The 21,385-nt window shown below is 35.1% G+C and overlaps 1 protein-coding gene across 32 annotated transcripts in view; it reads left to right on the top strand.

The window, feature by feature from the left end:
• The window catches only part of NRXN1 (neurexin 1), a 1,076,423-nt gene that overhangs the window by 445,196 nt on the left and 609,842 nt on the right, over nucleotides 1–21,385 (top strand). For all 32 annotated transcript variants that reach the window (XM_076000756.1, XM_076000755.1, XM_076000761.1 and 29 more), the window contains one exon: nucleotides 14,707–15,145. In XM_076000756.1, the coding sequence (XP_075856871.1) occupies nucleotides 14,707–15,145 (439 nt within the window). The remainder of the gene's footprint in view (nucleotides 1–14,706; nucleotides 15,146–21,385) is intronic.

The following is a 21,385-nucleotide window of genomic DNA, read 5'->3' as shown; positions in this document are numbered from 1 at the left end:
GTGTTTGATCTTCTTAAGCTTAGCTCCTGTGGGTAGGAGAGCCACTCCAGGTACGTCATTTTATCTTTTTTTTCCCCCTCTTTCTTAGCTCTTCCCCCAAGCATCTGGATGGTTTTCTCCTTCTGATATTTCAGGAACTTCCCTCGAGTTATTTGAGTTATTTGCTGCTCTGCTGATATACTCCATGGTTCATAGGCACCTCTTACCCATGTTGAAATGTTAAAGTGCACAAATCTTTTTACAAGTTTATTTTTTTCCTTTGAGAATTGTGGCTTTTCAAAAAAAAAAAAAAAAACCATAAATTCTCATTTTATGATTTCACTGTGGAATTTTAAAAAATATTTCTAGACCCAAAACTGAACAGGACTCTACATTTCTCAAATGTGTTAAGTTGTAGATTCTGTTTCCAGGACAATCAAGAGACAACAAGGAAAACAATATTACCCTGGATAAAAATACCCTGGGAAAATTAGGAATTCAGATTACAGATAATAAAAACACACAGATTTAACCTCTAAAAAATTTTGTTCCAATTTTCTGTAAAAGTGTAGAAGTCACTGTTTTCTTGGTCTTCTCAAGACCCAGAAAACTTAATACAGTTCTTCAAATTCCCAACTTGTTGATTGAGTTTCCTTTCCTGTGGAAACCTGATCTTCTAAATGGCCATTTATATTTTACCTTTGTGAAGCAATCAGCTATTAGGGTTGTGCTCCTATTCCTTTAAGCATCACCATGGGAAACATTTTATATTGTGGTAATTTTAACTGGTATCTCCTTTAGAGGCGTTTTGGTATCAACTAGATTCTCTAAGAACACATCCTTGGGGTTATAGCTGCAGCAATGAGCAGAAAAGAAAAGATTTTCTTTTCTTTTTTTTTTTTTTTTTTTTTGCTCCAGTGTAGGCATTTTGATTCAGGTTTTAAACTTAGACCTGATTCTCAAAAGGGGTCTTTATTTGCTAAGTGATCTCTTGTGACTTGGTCAAAAACAGCTCAATGTTGTCACTAATGCATAACTGTCCAAACCACTTCTTACATCAGAAAATTTACATCTACCTAGCATAGAGTAAGTTGCTAGAGTACACACCTTTCCATAATTTAATCCCAAAGGTGACCAAGCTACAGGAAGCACGTTGATATCAAAACAAATCCTATCTATCATGCCTAGGGTCACTTTGAGCCTTTATTTAACAAGACTCAGAATCATATTAACATTGTGAAGAGTGCCATGTTATAAATATGTCATAAAATAGGTGCACAATAATAACAATATATAAAAAGAATACTTCTGAGCCTCCCACCACTGGTCAAGCCTGCCCATTTGGTTGTTTTTCCTCTAGTCTGGAAGGGTTTCTTATCTACCCACATTAATATCTAATGTCTTATGTGACCAGTGGGACACATGGCAGCACAGCTGCTGGGCTTAGGGTTGCTTTTGGCAACTCAACCATGGAGCAAAGCAAAGAAAAGCTAATTGTGAGAATTCTTGAATAAGTCATCTGGCATGACAACATCCCTGAATTCACAAAAAGTAAAGTTTATCTTCAATGATATGTTAGCATGAGGAGGGAGGAGCAGAAGATCATTGGATTTACCACATTTATAAAAATCAATACTAAATGAGATGATAAATAGTAATTAACAATGCGTGTGTAACAACACCAATCTCTTTACCAGTTCTATGGAAACAACCATGATTTTATGTAGAATAAAGGACTTATATATTGTACTTCTCATATATTTGACCCTCTCTGATTCTTCCCATCCATGCTCTGCTGCCAGGCTATGTCCTAACCCTTCTTCCTCTCTGGAATAACATTTTCCCAAGAGCCAAGCTAGCTCTCTCTGTCTTGTTCCTGGAAGATATTCCTACTTTGATACTGGCTCAAAATATCAATAGTTATATCCGACAGTAGAGATATTAGAGTTTTTATTTTTTTCTCTTTAGTAGTAAACCAGGTAATCAGAAATCCACCTTTATGAGCAGCATGAATTGGTGACAATGATCACTTGAGAGGCCCCATGTGTTAGATAAGATCTCAAGATGTTACTTTGAATCCTTTAATCTTTTGTTTATAATCCTTTATAATGCTCATTTCATTATAGAATTGTAGTTCTATTTAACATGAAAAGCCAAAAATTTATATAATTTATTATATTCCACTTTGATCACATTGGCTGACTGATGCAAGGAGATCAGCTATGCACCTGAGAAGTTAGTCCATTGGCAGTGGCAGAGACTCGGGGGCTGGATTTATTGGCCTTTCATCAGTATCTCTGAGCTGTTGAATTAATGTTTATTTATTTATCAAAATTTTGTAAAAATGTTTTAACTGTTTAGTCTAGTTTCTACATTTGGCCTGTAGCCTGGTGAATATCAGAGATCTATTGCAGTTCTTAAATTAGTGTGATTGACATTCAAGGTGATCTCAATGGCAATTCATTGGCTATAATCTCTCTTTCTCTTTTTTGAAATTTGAAATTTTGACTAGTTTCTGCAAAATTTCATGCCAGGATCTTTATTCTTATGGTCATTATTTTTAAAAGTTAACTGCATTGTGAGTTCAAGTGAGACAGGGTTTGAGGTAGAAATAAAGCTAGATTACTTGAACATTGAGAGGCTTAGTTTGCTTCTGTAATATGATTTAAGAGGAAGGACCCTGGATCTGGAATGCCTGGGTTTGAAACTTGGTTCTGCTACTTACTATGTGAGCTCAGTTTCTTCATCTGTAAAATGGGGACCTTAATTTTATGAGAGTCACTGTACTGCACAGCTCCACAGATGTTGTAATCTAATGAATATGCCCCTGGGGATTCTGCAATGGTGGGCCTGTCCTTCTATGTCAGCAGGTTGTCATGAGGATTAAATGACTGAAATGCTTAAAACAGTGTCTGACTGAACACTCTGTGTTTGTCACTATTATCCTTGGATAAAAGTGGTTTAATGACTATGACACCTTAAAAATTAATAGTGCATTCTGGTTTTTTTGTTTTTTTTTTTGTTTTTATTGTTTTTTTTGAGACAGAGTCTCACTCTGTTGCCCAGGCTAGAGTGCCAGAGCACTCAGTCTACTGAAGGAGACAGTATTAGCCAAAGCTAAATCTATACCCCTGGAAACTGATCCTTAGAATGTCATTCCTACTAATGCTAAATCTCTTTTTTTTTTTTTTCAGCTACAAGGTAATTTAGAAAATCTTAGTTTAAGGAATTCTTAAAAGTCAAAACAAGTTTTGTGCTTACTTGGAAACAAGGTCTGGTAATTTGGTCCTAAGAGTGAACTGAGCACAAAGTAAGCGTGACACTGAATCAGAGTGCCATGGGACAGCCAGGGGAGCCACAATTATCCTGAAATCAGGGAGAAAGGAAGTGGAATGGAACCTAAGGGGATTTTTTTTTTTACCAGTAGTATTTAAAAGATCCAAAACTAGTTAAATGAGCAACTTGTTGGACAAAGTGAAAAGGGATAAGATGTCCCTTTACTTCTGTACACTAAAGGTATGATAATGAGATTGAGAAAATGTGCCCAGGACCATGTTGGCTAAGTAAACAGGATCTCAGCCAATATCCTATGAGGTGGGAACATGCACTAAAAACTGCATCTGTGAATCTGGAATCAGATTAGACAAATGCTGAGTTGGAGCCCTGCTCAGTCATCTAGTAGCTGTGTAATTTGTACAAGATACTTAAATTCTCTGAGCTTTAATGTGGGGATAAGTAAGACTATTAGGAGAAATAAAAGAGTTTGTGCAATGTAGCTCAGCAAGCATGGAGCACCTCGGTTTTTGATGGTTGGTGTTTGGTGCTATCATGATTCACATTAATACTATGTCAGGCAACATACTAGCTAATCAAAGATAATTAGGGGCAAAGTGGGTTGTAGGTGGCCAAACCCAGTGAACAACGGTCTGTTGAATGTTTATTTAGCATAGGGCCAGGATAGAAGACAGACAAGTGACTAGGCCTGAAGTGGAGAACAGTGTTAATTTATGTAGCTAACTAGAGGCTTACCATTTCTGAATAAAGCAAGAAAATGACACCAAACAGATAGAAACCCAGGGAGCCAGCCAGACCATCGGTTGCCCAAGAATGCCAGGACCTGTCAGTAAGCCAGTAATGAAAGAAGCCACATGCAGGAGAGAAGAGAGAAGACGGGACTGGCTTAGAAAATTGCTCTTCCAAAGAGGAACTGGGGTGAGGACAAGTGAGTGGTCTGGCCAAATGAGTGGAGAGTATTGAAGGGAGGAGCTGATGACAGTTATACCTGGGAGGAGATGACTCCAACTGGCTGATTCCACACAGGCCCTGGAGACTCATGCAGTAATGACAAGCAGGCTAGACCTATTCATGTTAAATTGCTGATAGATTACAGTCTCATCTTTATTTCAGAAACTATTTCTGAAACTTATTTTGTGTTTAATTTTTTGAAAAACTTCTCCACTTTCTTTCTTATATTGAGTAAAAAAAAAACAAAAAGCAAACTCTCAGTGGATATGGGACTTTTCAGAGCCCAGATAACATGCCAGGACATTTTCCTGTTTCTAGTTCCCAGAAAAAATAAACCTGATAACCAAAAATGTATAGCAATGTATAGATACCTGGACATTGGAAATCATCAAAACATCTAGTAAGCCTCATGCAAAACTTGGTTCTACTTTACTTTGTCCAATATCTCCTTCTTTTCCTAGCAGATCCTTAGAGGTAACAAATTTATCCAAGACAAAATTCAAGTATGTTTGAATGTGGCCATCTGGACATTTGATCTAGGATGCTTAGTAGGTACTCTGGCCATTTAAAAAATATTCAATAATTGATTATTTCTGAATTGAAATAAACCTATGATATCTTTCAGTAACTTATAGACATAGGTCCTCATAAGGAACAAACATGTAAGAAATTACATGACTCTTTTATTTTTCTTAGTGGCTAGCTGAGTTTTCCAAGCAATACTGAAATGTACACATTCTATAGTTCTCCAAAACAAGGAGATCCCATTCCAGCTTCTTTCCTGAAGTTGTGAGGCATTTCCCTCTTCCATTCATGAGCCACCTGACATACCTGGATCCAGCATTTATTTAATCCTGAACACTAAATTCAGTTTTCCTTGGATTGTATGAGAATTTGGTCTTTATATTTTTTATTTTACTGATTTTTCCTTGGCAAAATCCCTGCACCTGCCTGGGAGCTGAGTGAGCTTCCGTAGAGCCAATATGTTTCTCAGTTCTCCAATTTAAATGCTGCCAAAAATTTTCTAACGTGTGCCATGAGAAATTCAGTTGCACATAAAACCCCATTCATTAAATAAACAGTTAACTAAGCAACCCCTGGCAAAAGGCACAACCCATCTGACATCTAAAGCACTTGGGACTTTCCAAAGGAAATAATTAAGGAATACATTAAAAAGAAATTCCCCAGTGGCTAGCAGTTATAATTGAAAAATAACAGTTCCCAACCTGGGCCTCTATACTTTTTAGGACCCTTTTAGTTCGAAATGAGCAATGGTTATATATGTTCAATATTTCAAAAAACCTAGAAAAGGCCACATACTGCTATTAATACAAGCGAAATAAAACAACTATTTGCATCAGGCCGTAATTCTGTCAACTTAGTGTCATTACAGAGACTATCTCATTCTGTCATTTAGAAGTCATTGATAAATATAAAATGAAGTATTCCTTAATAAAATCTATTTGTTTAGTAAATGAAAGCTTTCAAAACATAGCATTCATGAGAGGTAAGAGAATTATGAAATTTGAGAACTATTCATGTAAACATTAATATTTGAGAATACTAATACAGAATGCTTCTTTGCTTTTCAGAGACGTACTCATTTATTTGAATAATGAACACTCCCCCCTTGCCCATTTAAAATCTTAACACTGAAGATCTTACACATTTAAGATCATAATAGTAATAATGGCTACTCTTTTTAGTGCCCAAGACCAAGCACTTACTACAGTATGTGCTTAAATAACACTGCAAAATAAGTTTTAATAACCCACATAAATATAAATTTCACAATGTTTTGCCTTTATCAGATAAAATTACAGAACAGACTTCACATAGCTTCTTAGGAGCAAGTCTACTTTGCAAAATCTTTTCATTGCTGGTGGTAAAACCAGCAGTATTGGCTGTCTTAAATGTCAGCTTCCCCTGTGTCCTTTGCAGGGTCTCAGGTGGAGGTGTGCTTGAGCAGTAAAGGCAGGCAGCCAGGAAAAAAAGGGGGATCATACAACTTGGGTAATCTACAAATTGGATAACCAGCTCTTGAAACCTCAGGTCAAGGAGGCTTAATAGATTCCTACAGTTTTTATTACTGAAGGGAAATTAACCAACATAAAACCAGTCCCATGGGGGGGGCAAAAAAACCCAAAAAACAAATTAAGCAGATTATTCCAAGCCCTGGAGGCAAGCATGCAGATTTGTGTATCCACCACTAACTGACTCTGTGAGACCTCCAGCAAGTGCCCTCACCTTGTTAAGAGAGCCACCATTAAAGTGGAGTCTGAGGTCATTTTGTTTTATTCTTAACTGAGAGTTATTCACCCCATTCACCAAATATCTCCTATACAGTGGCTACCTACTCTTGGTATTTTACCACAGGAAATTCTACCAGGGCCTTTTGATTATTGGAGTAAAATTAGTGTGTTTACAACTGCATTCAATGTTTTTTTTTTCCTTCTGATTTTATTTCTCTCTATAGTTGTATATCTATCCTCCAACCAATACATAAAATATTTTCCTGGCTTGAAGCTAGAGTCTTTGATACGTTTGAATCAAAATTACTATACTCAGCCGGGCGTGGTGGCTCATGCCGTTAATCCTAGTACTCTGGGAGGCCGAGGCATGTGGATCACTCGAGGTCTGGAGTTTGAAACCAGCCTGAGCGAGACCCTGTCTCTACTAAAAATAGAAAGAAATTAATCGACCAACTAAAAATATATATACAAAAAATTAGCCAGGCATGGTGGCACATGTCTGTAGTCCCAGCTACTCGGGAGGCTGAGGCAGAAGGATCGCTTCAGCCCAAGAGTTTGAGGTTGCTGTGAGCTAGGCTGATGCCATGGCACTCACTCTAGCCTGGGCAACAAAGTGAGACTCTGTCTAAAAAAAAAAAGAAAAAATTACTATACTCATTTATGGATTATAACTTTACAAGTAATTATAATATCGGGAATATAATTCTAACAAAAAGTATAATATCCTTGTGCTATCTTAGAATCCCTTTAAGTGAATTTGAATGTATAACTTGCTACATTTAGAAAGCTAGATAAAGCAGCTTAAATTTTCAAATATTAAATTTTTAAATATTCAAAAATTGTGCTGGTTCAAGTAAGTAACTATTGGGAGAAGGGATCAATTTGGATTTTCACCTTAAACAGAAGATAAAACATTTAGTTGAAAATTTTAACTGTACGTGATCTCTACATAGGATTTTGTTAGGGAGAAAAACCCACCAACTCTCCCCCGTGATGCTTTCAAAATTCTTTATGTACCTGTCTTTAAAATTAAATTTCCTCAATGCTAAGTATTGTTTTTAAAGTTACACTGGGCTACTTAGTACAAGGCTTGTTCATTTCCCACACTTTCTTCTCTTTCTACTACCCCTTCCCCAGGCACTCCACAGAAATATGTACTGCACTGAACGTAATCTGCCTCATGTGGACACATCAGATTGCAGATGAGAACTGCTAAAATCCTTTCAGTCACTTGGTTAGTTAAGTTCAACAAGCAGTTTTAACATTTTTATGAGAAGTAGGTTCTGTAGTAGATCCTCAGTGTAAGAAAGTGACTAGCATAAGAAATGTGATCCTGGGTGGAGATAGGGCAAGTGCAATGACTAAAAAAAAAAGTGACCACCTTGCTGCTACTCTTCTTTGATAATTGTCTCCTCATGGTGGCAGGAACATGAAGGAAAATGTTTAATTTTCTACTTTTATTTAATCATAACAGTCTTTTTTTTTTTTTTTTTCTGGCTATAGCCCTTCCTTTGGAGTGCCAATCTTATAATAAGGGCTGAAAGTTCCTGTTAGGCCAAGACAATTTTTGATACCCAATGAGTTAAGACCATTGTTATTTAGCCAAGGACTTTCTAATTTCTGAAATTGTCAAATATTATTAGTGTACCTATATTTATATTTTGTTACGGCTATGGTATACACAGGTATGTATTATCTACTTATCTGTGTATTTATTGAGAAATATGCCATATATTCTAATATCTGTGCATATTTTTATGGATATCATTGACACTAGGTTTGACATATAATGCCTATAAACACATTTACATCTGGGTAATATGTAAACTGTGTGTGTGTGTGAGACCACATATATATTACCAACATATATACCATTAGCAAATATTTAAGAGATATTAAACTAATTTATTCTCAATAGAACATGCTTTTTTATTGGACTGTGCTATGCACAGAGGAAAGATTAAAATGCAGTTTCATAAGTACCTTACTTTCATATGTGTCAAATAAGTGCTTATCTGACTGAATTCAAAGTGCTAAGATTGAAATAAAATTTCAAAATATAATTAATACATAAGTAATATTGGGGATAGAAGTTGTCATACATTTATTTCCATTTTTGAGCTGTTCCTTCCCTAAGTCATAGCAAAACAAATGCAATTTACCTGCTACTTATTGGAGTGGTACTTGTGTTTTTCACCTACTGGTTAGCTTCTTGTTGTATTTTGAAACAAGAGCATTGGCTGGTATAAAGAGATGGTGTATAGAGAGATCAGAGATAAGAGAACAGAATCGTTAAATTAGGTGTTTTGAAATAAATATTCTCACATGATTTTAATAGAGTAAAATCATCAACTACATTTAAAATAAACAAACAAATAAAAGTAAAAATTAAAGCAACAGTCCCTTTAGATAATTCTAAAATGCCACAGACTTTTAGGATGTATCAGTTATATCCTAAATGACAAAACTACATTATCATCCTGGAATCACAAAAATGGCTCCACCACTTAAACTGGACTTGAAGAGGTATTTTAAGCAATAGGTATATAAGTTCCTCTGCTTGACTGTGACACTTGATTCACTTAGAGATATTTTAGTGAGAAAAAAATGAAGAAAAAATATTGTTTTGGGAATTACACATATCAAAAACCAAGTGAAATTCCCTGCTAAAACAAAGTTTGAAATTAACATCCTTAGATATTCCAACTGCATTAGGCATAATCAGGATGTTAGACGTTCAATGGCCCCGGGCCTCCACATATTTGTTGATAAAATAGAATAATGTTACCTACTTTCTAGGATACTTATGAGAAGTAAACACATTAATACTTATAAAACTTTTGGAACAGGGCTTGCCAGAAAGTGAACTGATAAATCTTTACTGGTTCTCGTGGTGATGGTGGTAGCGGTTGTTAGATGCCACAGAAACCTTTTCATCGCAAAAAGTGAAACTCTCAGGTTAGCTAGTCTGCTGTGCATTGACTAAGGAACTTTACAGAGAAAGCCTGATGTATACCTTGAACTGCAATGTAAGTATCCTGATGAGAAATGAAGCCCCAATCTACCGAATCCCTTCGATCCTGCTGATCTCAGCATTATATTAATTCCCTTAAAAATCTGACCCATCAAGTATGTGTCTTGCTAGCTGTTACCCTTGTGATGACAATTAGATTGCACAACTCCATTAATTCAGTGTAATAATAATAACATTAATATGAGCAACTAATACGTACTTGAGGCTGTGCCAAGTACCCATTAATTGAAATATAATTAATTCAATCACCCATTAATTGAAATATAATTAATATGATTTACAATAACTCCTATGTGGTAGATATTATTCTCCTATTTTACAGATAAAACACTGAGCCTCAGTAAGGTTGAAGAACTTGCTCAAGTTCACAGGTTTGCAAGTAGGTGATCTGGAAATTTCTCTGATATCTGACTTGAGAACCTGATTCTTAAGCCTCACTTGTTATCATTCCCAAGTATGGAAGAGAAAACTAAGATTAAAATGAGCCCTTCATGTTCTCTCAGGGAGGCTCATAACAAAGTCTAAATACCTCCATAGCTCTTTGATAGCACTAAATTCAGAGCTTATTTCATCACCACACATACTATCATAGTTGAGGTATGAAAAGTCTTGATAAATACATGTTAATTGATTTAAGAGCCTCATTAAGATTTCTAAGCTAAAACATATATATAAAAAAAGTCATTATCTGAGGGACAAATGTTTTCTCACTGAAATACTTATTTAACATACTCCCACTCTTTGTGGAAGGAGCTTTATCTATCAGCTACCAGTGCATCAATACCATCTGTACAAATACAATCTGTATCTAGACAGATACAATCCGTTAGGCATATCTGTGTACCTAAATATACAGTGAACATTCTCTTTACTAATGGATTCAAGTTTTGATTTATTTCAAAATAAAGAACAATATCGGCGGGCGTTGTGGCTCACGCCTGTAATCCTAGCACTCTGGGTGGCCAAGGTGAGAGGATTGCTTGAGGTCAGGAGTTCGAAACTAGCCTGAGCAAGAGCGAGACCCGTCTCTACTATAAATAGAAAGAAATTAATTGGCCAACTAATATATATAGAAAATAATTAGCTGGGCATGGTGGCACATGGCTGTAGTCCCAGCTACTTGGGAGGAAGAGGCAGTAGGACTGAGCCCAGGAGTTTGAGGTTGCTGTGAGCTAGGCTGATGCCATGGCACTCACTCTAGCCTGGGCAACAAAGTGAGACTCTGTCTCAAAAAAAAAAAAAAAAAAAAAAAGAAAAGAACAATATCCTAGCATAAAAAAAACACAACTGGAAAAAGCCAGAAAAAGGGAAGGAACAATCTTTTACCTCTGCCCCAAATTACGTAGATTAAGGAGAAAAAAACTCAAGAATTTATAGATATGGCATGCCTTTCCTTTTTAGATGTCAGTTTTCAAAATTGAGAAACTGAGATTTAGAAAAACTAGATAACTTGCCTTAGATAATAGCTTTGAGATTAACCAAATTTATATGCAAACTATGAAACTCATATTCATTGGCCTATTTGATTCCTCTGTCTACATTGTTTTCATGTTTTCAGGAATATTATAAAGATCAAATAGAATAGTCAGCAATTGTCTCCCTCCAAGTTCAACACTAAAAATATAAATACATAAACCTTACTCTCTAGTCTTGCATTTTAAAGTGGGAGGACATTTAAACAATCCTAACAAATATTGAAGAAATGGGAAAAGACCATAATATAATTATTTTCAAATTATATGGCAGCTAAAATATAATCTTAATAAAATAAAACAACAAGAACACGTAACACCTTTCTTCTGTTGATATCTTTTTGGTACTTGTGACAAAAGCCCATAAAGCAAAAAGTGAAATTCAACATTTTGAATTGCTCTTTGAAAAGAAAAAATCAATACCCCAAAAGAAACCTTGATTCTATAAACCAATCCAAATGAGTGTGTAATAGTATCATCAATTGTTAGGGTGATGAGAGTATACAGAGATTTGTTCAAAAGTGAAACACATAAATTACAACTTTCTATATATATAAAAAATATATCTGAATAACTGTAAGGTATTCCCATGATTGAGTACCACATTATTTCAGAAAGAAGTAAAAATAGCTTACATGTGAATTTTTAGAAGATTTAGAATACTTACTAGCTACTCATTATTCTAATTGAAGTAGATTTAGTTCATTTTAAGTGTAAGTCTAACTTTAGAAAAGTAAGGTAATTATAAAATCTGGGTCAGATGAAGTAGTAGTATAAATCTGAGAGCTATAAGCCTACCTTTCCAAAATTGCATTTCTGTCTTCAAAGAATACAAAATGGAAAGAAAAAAATACATACACTATGTTTCTCCTCAAGCTAGTTCTTGTAGGAAAATGATTCTACTTCTGGAGAGTTTTAAATCAGGCATTCTTCATTCTAAAAGAAAGTAATACCCTACAAAATGAGTTCGAAGATGAAGTGCATAGGTCAGCTTACCATTTATGAAATGAACATGCACTTTACCTTTTCCTAGAGAAATAGGCCAAAATTAGTAATTAGGTTATGAGATTGGTCTACAATACCACATTCTGCTGTATTTTAACTATATGTCTACATATTATTATTAAGAAAAGTCTGTAATCTTGGACCTACGTTTAAATTAAGTGAAGGAAGAATTTTATTTAACTCTCAGCAACATTTATTTAATATCTGCTCTGTGCCAGACAGTGATCTTGGTGCTAGGCATAGGTGCAGAAGGTTCCTACCTATAGAAAGCATAGATTCTGGTGGAGATTCATTTTTTGAGGTGGGGGGGGGGAGCAGTTACATTGCTAACCCTAAGTAATATGACCAAGGGAATTGCCTTTACTTTTCTTCTCAATCATCCTGAACCTCCTCATCACCAAGACATTTATTTACTTACAAGATTATAAGTGTCTCACTGAAATCCTCACTCATAATTGCCCTCCCTCACATCCTTCAACTTTGTGGTGGCTACCGGTTTCATGTCAGAAAGGCCTGCTTCTATTACAGTGGTTCAGTTGCAGGGAAGATGTGTTAGCACTGATCAACAGAAACATCTGCATCATTGAGTAAAAAAATACTCATTCCTGATCACTATGTCAAAAGAATTTCCAAATATTTTAAAATATAATTCACTAGGAAAAGTGAAAAAAAATCATAGGTTTGAGTAGCATGAAAGTCATGGTGAGGGGTTATTACACTTGGAAAACCATCCATGAAAAGCATTTTCTCCATTTCTAAAGATTTCCAAAGAAAGGAAATCCTAAATCAACTTTCCCAGACTTAATAGATCTTTCTCTTTTCAAGAAAGTATTCTTAAGTATTAGTGTAATGCCTTTATGTTATTGCTCAAGTTCGTTTTCTCTTCTTTTGTTGTCAATAGATGCTTGTTAAACCATTGTACATATTTGTTCAAAGAATAAGGGATATCATGTTCTTTATCATAATCCTTCTTCAAGATAAGAGTAAACTGAAACACCAGGCCCAGCATTGGAAAGATGTGACTTATTTAGTTGGCACAAATTAAGTATAAAAACCATTTACACGTCTGGGCTTAATTTCTAAATGTTTTTCTATCATGGATAAATTTAGAACTAAAATCTCTATGTTTATTAGAAGATGATAAAGAGATGATTTTATTATGTAGTTTGAGGCGGTTAATATTAATTGAAATCTTACAATGTGTTTGGCATTGGAATGAATGCCTTTATGTAGATTTTCTTACTTATATGCATTTCTTAAATCATTATAATCATCCTGTGAATTATTATTTATTTCCCTTTAAGGGAGAAAAACAGGCTTAGAAAGATTATACAGTTCAGTAATGTTAGAGCCAGAATTTGAACTCAGGGAGTCCAATACCCTGTATGCACACTTAATCACCCTGAAAAATAAAATATCCATTCACAAATCATATCAGAAAACTCATCATCCACACTATCTGTTGTTTCAGTTGGCTGTGGGTTTGGAAGAAATAATTGCTGTATTGACTTGGTTGACGTCATAACCCTAATCAGATATAGGCTGTGTTATTTTTCCCTGTTATATAAATATATTTTTACATGTAGATAAATGAGTTTAGAGCCTGGCATTGTTGGTTGCTATTAAATTTTGAGTCCTTTCTTAAAAGAAGTCAGATAGTTATCTGCGCATAGATAATTCATCCTTAAGTTATGTTTTTCTATTTTAGAAATGTGATTATCCACTTGTATGCATTTTATAGAGAATTGATATGATTCTCTCTTTATACTGATGCCAAAATATCTATGAATTTATTAACATGATGCGATAGCAGAAGCATGATATTGTGAGCCCTGCCAGTGAATCCACCCAATGTGTTATTTGGAATCTAAAAAGCCTTAGGACTATGAACCATCAGAATTGCCCAGATATTTTAGATAAAGTGCCTTGGATAATGAGAGTACAGGACCAACTTTGCTTTGCATTTGTGTAAATTAAAAGTGAAATGAACCACTGGTAGTAATACAGGTTTAATGGATTTAAAGGAAACATCATATTCCATTGTTCCATATTCCATTCCATAACATGGTAGTTCCATGTTACCAAACTGTATTCAAACAGTTATTGATTCAGGACAGGGGAAGGGAGAACTTCTGCACCTTAATTGTATTTTATGGTTTTTCTGAGAAATTTTAGTTTTGTATCTCAACTTGTGATTTGCTTACAAAGTTGATACGCACAGTGGTTATACAGACTAGAGAAGAGATCCTATGTTTTAGGGGATTAGTATGTAAAAGTATTCCATGTCAAATACTTAAGTGTTAGGAAAAACTGAATAACCTTAATATTTATATTTAATTTAAAAAATGTGATAGCCAACTAATGAAACAAATAGATTTTATAAGTTTACATCTTAACATGTTAATTTAGACACGATAATGAAACTTATATGCAGATTTATTTAAATTATTTGAGTTACATACAGGCAGTTTGTGTGTGCGTGCACATGCATATGCGCACCTGCACATACTTAATTTGAATTGAATTAAATTGTCATAGTTACTGTTCAATGAGCTGACACTTGAGTTTTATTTGCCTGAAGAAACCTGTCCGCATACAACAAAAATGGTTAAAAATTTTGTGCCTTTTCATGATCCACTTACAAGTTACGTGAGCTGATGACAAGTTCCAGTTATTAAAATATGGAGCCTAGTTTCTCACTGCTATTCTCTGTCCACAGGTTGTATATAAAAATAATGATGTAAGGCTGGAATTATCTCGGCTTGCCAAGCAAGGAGATCCTAAGATGAAGATCCATGGAGTGGTGGCATTTAAATGTGAGAATGTTGCGACTTTAGATCCAATCACCTTTGAAACACCAGAGTCTTTCATCTCTTTACCTAAATGGAATGCAAAGAAAACAGGCTCCATATCATTTGATTTCCGCACAACAGAGCCAAATGGCCTCATCTTATTTAGCCATGGCAAGCCAAGACATCAAAAAGATGCCAAACACCCACAGATGATAAAGGTGGACTTCTTTGCTATTGAGATGCTGGATGGCCACCTCTACCTCCTCCTGGACATGGGGTCAGGTACTATAAAAATAAAAGCCCTGCAGAAGAAAGTGAATGATGGAGAATGGTATCACGTGGACTTCCAGAGAGACGGACGGTCAGGTAATCTATCTTTTTTCTATGCTGTTATATCTGCTGGGTCGTCCCACCTACTCCCTTCCACACCTAAGAATTAAAAACAAGTCACATTAAAGATTTTCTGCCTTTATTTTTCTAGAGTAAAGGAAACTGTTATTGTTTCTGCTTCATATCATATAAAAATCAGAAAGAGCTAATTAATCGTCATAGTTGGGCATCAAACAGCAATTGGTCAAATAGCTTCTAGAATAGCTTCATAAATGAACATTTATTGGGAAAAGAAATGCCAAATCTTGCAAAAAAATTTTATCTTGAATTTGCAAATGATAAAATTCAGGATTTTTATATTACTAGTTTTCTCTTATGTGGATTGGATGTATAGAGGTACCTGAAGTGGCAAATATAAAATATGAAAAAAATTAGAATGATTCACTCATATGTTCTTATATTGGTACAGCAAACTTTTATCCAGGGTGAGTCTATGGTATTGAAAACACTTTAATCAATACAGTGGCATTTCAAGGACAGTGGCAAAGCTCTCCTGCCCTTCTAGACAGCTTCCCTTTCTGAGGAAAGATATTTGTAATTCCCCCAGCAGGCATGCATTTCCTCTGGCTTCCTACTGCTGCACTTTCTTCCTCTAAGAGAGAAGGGGAAGGTGGCCGAGAGGGTTTCCCTAAAGAAATAACATTTACACTGAAATTTGGGAATGATTTACAGGGATTAGAGGTTGACTAGTGTGAGCTTTTGTTGGCAAAAATCATCCAGGGAGAGGAAATGGCATTTGTGGGAATACTGAAAGAGAGAGAGAGAGAGGGAGGGAGGAATAGAGAGAGGGAGACAGAGATTAGGAGGAGGGGGCAGGGTTGGGAGAGAAGAGGAAGAAATCTTTTTTAAATTTCAGAATATTACAGGGGAACAGACATTTTGGTTACCTAAATTGTTTTTATACCATTTGAGTCAAAGTTATAAGTGTGCCCATCCCCCAGACACCGTGCATTATACCTGTTAGGTGTGAATTTACCTAGCCTCTCCTCTCGCCTCCCACCTGCTTGATTTCCAATGAAGCGAGATATCTTTTTTAGGCATACAGCTATATGTCTTTTACTTTCTTCACCCAGGGGTCCCATGCACTGACTGCCTTTCTCATCTATAAATCAAATAATCTTTTTATAATGGAAGACAACTGAATTTAGAGCTGTCTACTCTCCTTTCCTCCACCTCACTGCCCCCCAGCAGCTCTCTCATTTGCTTAAATCCCTGACTCTGAATTTGACACTAAATAACAGTTTAAGCTTAGCCTTATAGGTCTAAGTTTCTTCATTTGTAAAACAATGATTGAGAAACATCTATCCCAAGCCCAGTAAAGGAGGAACAACAGTGATGGGACTGAGGGTTCTATATTTTTACAAAACTCTTTCCATGACTTTGATGATCACTTAAATTGGGGGACTACAGACCAGATGACACCCAGTGTCTTGTAGGCCCAGTGGTCTGAGGCCGCCATCCTATTTGGGAAGGGCCGCGTGGGAGTCCTGGGGCTGAGCTCTCCCTCCCACTGCTTGCACAGGCTCCCTGTCACTTGTTTACTTCTGGTTTCTCTGCGGTGGAACTGGTTTCTGTTTCCCTATTATACCTGCTTTTTAATTTTCTGTTTATAGATTAAGAAGATCTGTGTTTACCTTTTTTAGGATTTTTTTTTACCCAATAAAATAAGCAGATGAAACATAGGAAAATTAGGAAAGATTGGAGAATAGAAGGGGGCTCAAAATCCATTGCTGTGGTCCCCAGATATCTTGGAGACTCTGTTTCTGATTCATCCCTCTCTGGAAACTTGGTCTCCCTAAATCTTCTCATATCCCTAAATAAGTCCGCAAGGAATTGGATTCCTCTTTGTTTTTCTGAGGAGAGTTCATTAATGGGAATGTAGAAATGTAATAATGGAATGCCTCCCTCTGACTTCCTCCAGTCTATCTCTGCCAGAATTAGCAGTTAATTTGCTACTTATGAACTTTCAAACAGAAGAATTTTAAAGAGGCTAGGGGCATGGCTGAATCTAGTTCTTTGAAATATTAGCCTGTGGATGATATAGTTTGACTTAAGATATATCTAGAACAAAATTTTGAAACTGACTTCCAAGAAGAGATATTTTTAAGTCATTTTTTATAGCAGTTTAAAACAAAATAGAGCAGATTAAGTGGGCATCTTTTGGAAGTTCAGAGAAGCAAAACATGCAAAATTTCAAATCAGCTGCATTTCACTCATCATCGGGTATTTTCTTACTATATGAATGTAACATATGATTAATATCAAATATTAGTAAATACAAAAGAATATAAAAAGAAAAAGAAACAATTCATTATTTATTTGATAGCAATGATTTATATTTTTAGATATTTCTTTCTAGTCTTTTATCTATGTGAATTATGTCTATATAAGTGTGTGTGTATATGTCTTAACCTGTATCTCTTTCTATGTGTTTATGTGTACATGTATGGATATATACAGAAACATCACACATGCACATATACGCAGAGAAAAAAATTATTTTGAGTTCTTTGATGGGCTTTCTTAGTATAAGGAGAAAGTATTAATGCAATCTAATTAATTATCAGGTAAATATCTTAATTCTTAAGCCAAATAAAATCTACCTTTTCTGTTTAAGTTCTTTAGTTCATCCAAATTACCAGTAGTTTATTAACTACCATATTTTTACTTTCATTGGAGAAGGTCAAAACTAGATAATATCTACTTTAATTTACAAAGCTCAAATCTGTATGGGAAGAAGAGAAACATGTTCTAAGAAAGTGTTATTTTCATCTAAAAGAAATGAACAAATCATTAGATTCTTGTTGGAATCCAATGGAAAGATGAAGTTACTATGCTTGGTTGGTGTTTTGATGGTAAAGTAATTTTATGTGATTAAAATTTTAGATTAGTGAATTGAAACAAACAATAAAATAAAACCAAAGCTCATTCATGAAGCCAAGTTCTGCCCTTTACCAAGTTGAAAAAAAAAAAAAAAGAGAGAGCTCATATTATGCTAGCCTAGCTCAAGGGAGTTTAATGTAATTTTAATAGCTGCAGCTGTTAATATTTTATATATAGTACTTTAATTAAGTTCTATATTTGCACTCTGCAATGGTTTTCTATAGAACAGCCTTTTAAAAATTGAATGAATGACTATACTAGCTTTTATTTTACTTAAAGTATATTTCTGATTTGGGCTGGTAAAATACTAAGATTTGAAGCTGTTAAAAATAAGAAGCATGGAATTTCAAGAAAAATTTATTTTACCCATTTTTCATGTAGTTATATTCAGAGGCTATATGAAAATTATTTTTCATATACTATGTAGAAATGGTATTGCTATGACAAGAGGGTAAAGTGGGCTGCTTTTTGACTTATGGATGACAAAGGTCATAACTATTGATTTGCCCAGGATACTCCTTAGCTAAATACTTTAAAAAAACATATTGTCTCTGTTATTAAAGGAGAGGGGACTCAGGCCTAAAAGTTACTCATTCTGCTGCTGAACATAATTGGTTGTCCATATTACAGTAAGTAGAAATATAATGAAACCATTGTGACTATTCATTTGTTGCCAATATAATTATTGGTTATCTTGGCTAGAGAGATGGTTAAAACCATACTTGGTGGACATAACTGATTTAATTTTAATACTACCCACACAGTTTATAAGGTTTATAATTCCCATTTATGAGAGAGAATATCATATTTATTTTTATATCCACAGTTCCAGGTCCTTTCTTGGGCATAGCAGTTGCTCAGTATGTATTTGATATAAGAAAAAATAAAGAATAAAAATATGTGAATGTCACAGTACAAACAGCCCTTAATAGTCTAAAATGTAGGAGCATAATTTTTATATTTGGAGATTAATAGCATTCATTTAGTTGTAAATGCAACTTTTCTAAATTTAAGAATTCATTGAAATTACATGACTTTCTGAAAGCAGTTTATACAATATAGGATAACAGATGCTGTCCTTCAACAAATACAATGCCATCCTCCAAGCCCAGATGTTTGAAATATGCACTAAGTTAAATAATTGTTAGAGAACTGTATAAGCCTGGTACAAAAATGACAAGCTTTTATGAAATCAGAACTTCTGTTCCTGCTTGTTCATGAGATCTCTGTAGCATTGGACAAACATGTAGGTAGAAGGAAAATTAATCAAGAAGGAAGGTGTTAACTCCTTTCTAAGGACTGGGATATGCAGCCACAACAAGCATGCCAGTGACAAGGAAGATGATCACCCAGGCTGTCCATTTTTCTGGGGGCCTGCCCTTTGGCCCTTTGGTCGGTAAAAGGAATATATGAGCCCATTATTCAATGAGAAATATTGTCTTTATATGCATGATTTTTAGAAATACCTCATTTTTGGTAAAATTAATTGTATTGAGTTATTTCTAAAGTATATACCTTGTATTCTGAGATATGGGAAAGAAAGAGGCACTCTAATTCCCACACTTTGACTAATACTGTTTTGCCATAGCCATTCTCTATATGCAATGCAACTTTCTTCCATTGTCTACTCAGTCTATGATCAGTGACATGGGGGGCCAAGTGGGCTGAGCCATGAATGGCAATTTTAGATCCTGCACTAAACTGGCAAAGGAGGAACCATACAAAGTGCAGGCATGATTCTGTGAATCAGAGAGGATGACATAAGTGCTGCAAAAAGTAGATATCCTCAGTGGATGGCTTAGCTACTAACAGAGCAAAACCTCTAATGTGCTGAGTTAATATGATTGAAGAGGGCCATTACTTTGCAAACTCTGCAGGTCTTACAGCTGGACATTTCCTTACCAGCCCTCCTCCCTTCCCAGACTTGCTCTTTTCCTCTTTTTCTGGTCCCAATCCCAACATAGAACAGATTCTCAGGTGTGAATTGTGCTACAATTAGGTTAATGACTGTTTTCTCGGGCACGAATATTATTTAAATTTGCGTTAAGCTCTTTGGCTCAGTCAAGGGTATCCTCTTAAGTATTTTTGTAGCAAACTGTCAGTTATTTTTTTTTAAAAAAAAAAACATTATTACATATTGAAATCAAAGTGAAAACTCTTTATTCTTGTCAAATTCTGCTTGTGTACAGCAGGGTACAGCAGATTGTATCAGCGGTTATTCATGGGTAAGCCTACATTTAACAGCTAAGAAGCCATTGAGATTGAATTGAAGTCATAGAGTTCTAGTTTAAGAACCAGAAATTACAGTGGGAAAGGCACAAGGCTCTCTCCAGAGCACATAATTAGAGGTTTGTAGTAATCACTGTTTGATGTGAGCAGCACTTTCTAGCTATCTATTACCAGCACTGATTTTTGTGTATACCATTCATGAATCACCACACTTAGACATTTCTACTTGAACAAGCATTAGACAATTTCTCTGTTTAGGTCTTGATTTGAACTTGCCCTCTGACTATAAACGTACCTCCCATCTCTGCCTGGTAGCCTATTGCATACATTGAAATAATTTTAAGTACATTTATAATACTTTAAAATGCCCTTAAACCACTGTCTATCAATAATAGGAAGACTAAAATACCTTATCAGTAATTTACCAACAATTTGGCCAGATGACCAGATAGCATCAATTTGCATAAAATTGTTATATTTTTATTAAATTGATACTTATAATTCTTTATTCTGATCACATTTAAAGACAGTAAGTCATTTATTATCTTCATCACAGTCAAAATATTTTTTATTTTTGTTTATTTTTTCCAGTTTTTGTTAACATGTGTATGTGTTTTATACAGTTGTAGTTATATTTTAAACATAATTTTTAGGTTTATCATATGATATTGTAGACTCTTTTTAATATGATATCATAAACTCTGTTTTGCTGAAGAATATCTAAGTAACAAAATTTCTTTTCTGGGAGTTATGAAATCAGAAGCTAAGATTCAGAGGAAAGCCTTACAGAGGTACCTTCGGTAGGGCTCTGGGCTTATAAGATTCAAATGTATTAACACATCTGAAAAAAGGAAAGTCACAGGGCAAACATTGGCGGTACCATCTGAGTACTCCCCCAGGGGACTTGACTACTTCATCCCACTGTAGAGATAGAGGCAGGCCATTTTAATTGAGATGAGGATGTCAAGCTATCCTAAGCCAATATTACTATACATTTCCTTATCTCATGTGCTCTCCTTGTTCAGAATCCATGTTCCCCAAATAATCTTTTGATTAAAATTTAGCTCCTGTTGTAAGTCTGATTGCAGTGGAGGGAGAAAATAG

This window comes from Microcebus murinus, chromosome 3, assembly GCF_040939455.1.
Source record: "Microcebus murinus isolate Inina chromosome 3, M.murinus_Inina_mat1.0, whole genome shotgun sequence".
Lineage (NCBI taxonomy): Eukaryota > Metazoa > Chordata > Mammalia > Primates > Cheirogaleidae > Microcebus > Microcebus murinus.
Note: the sequence above shows the minus strand (reverse complement) of the source record. Positions and strands in the feature narration are given on the sequence as shown.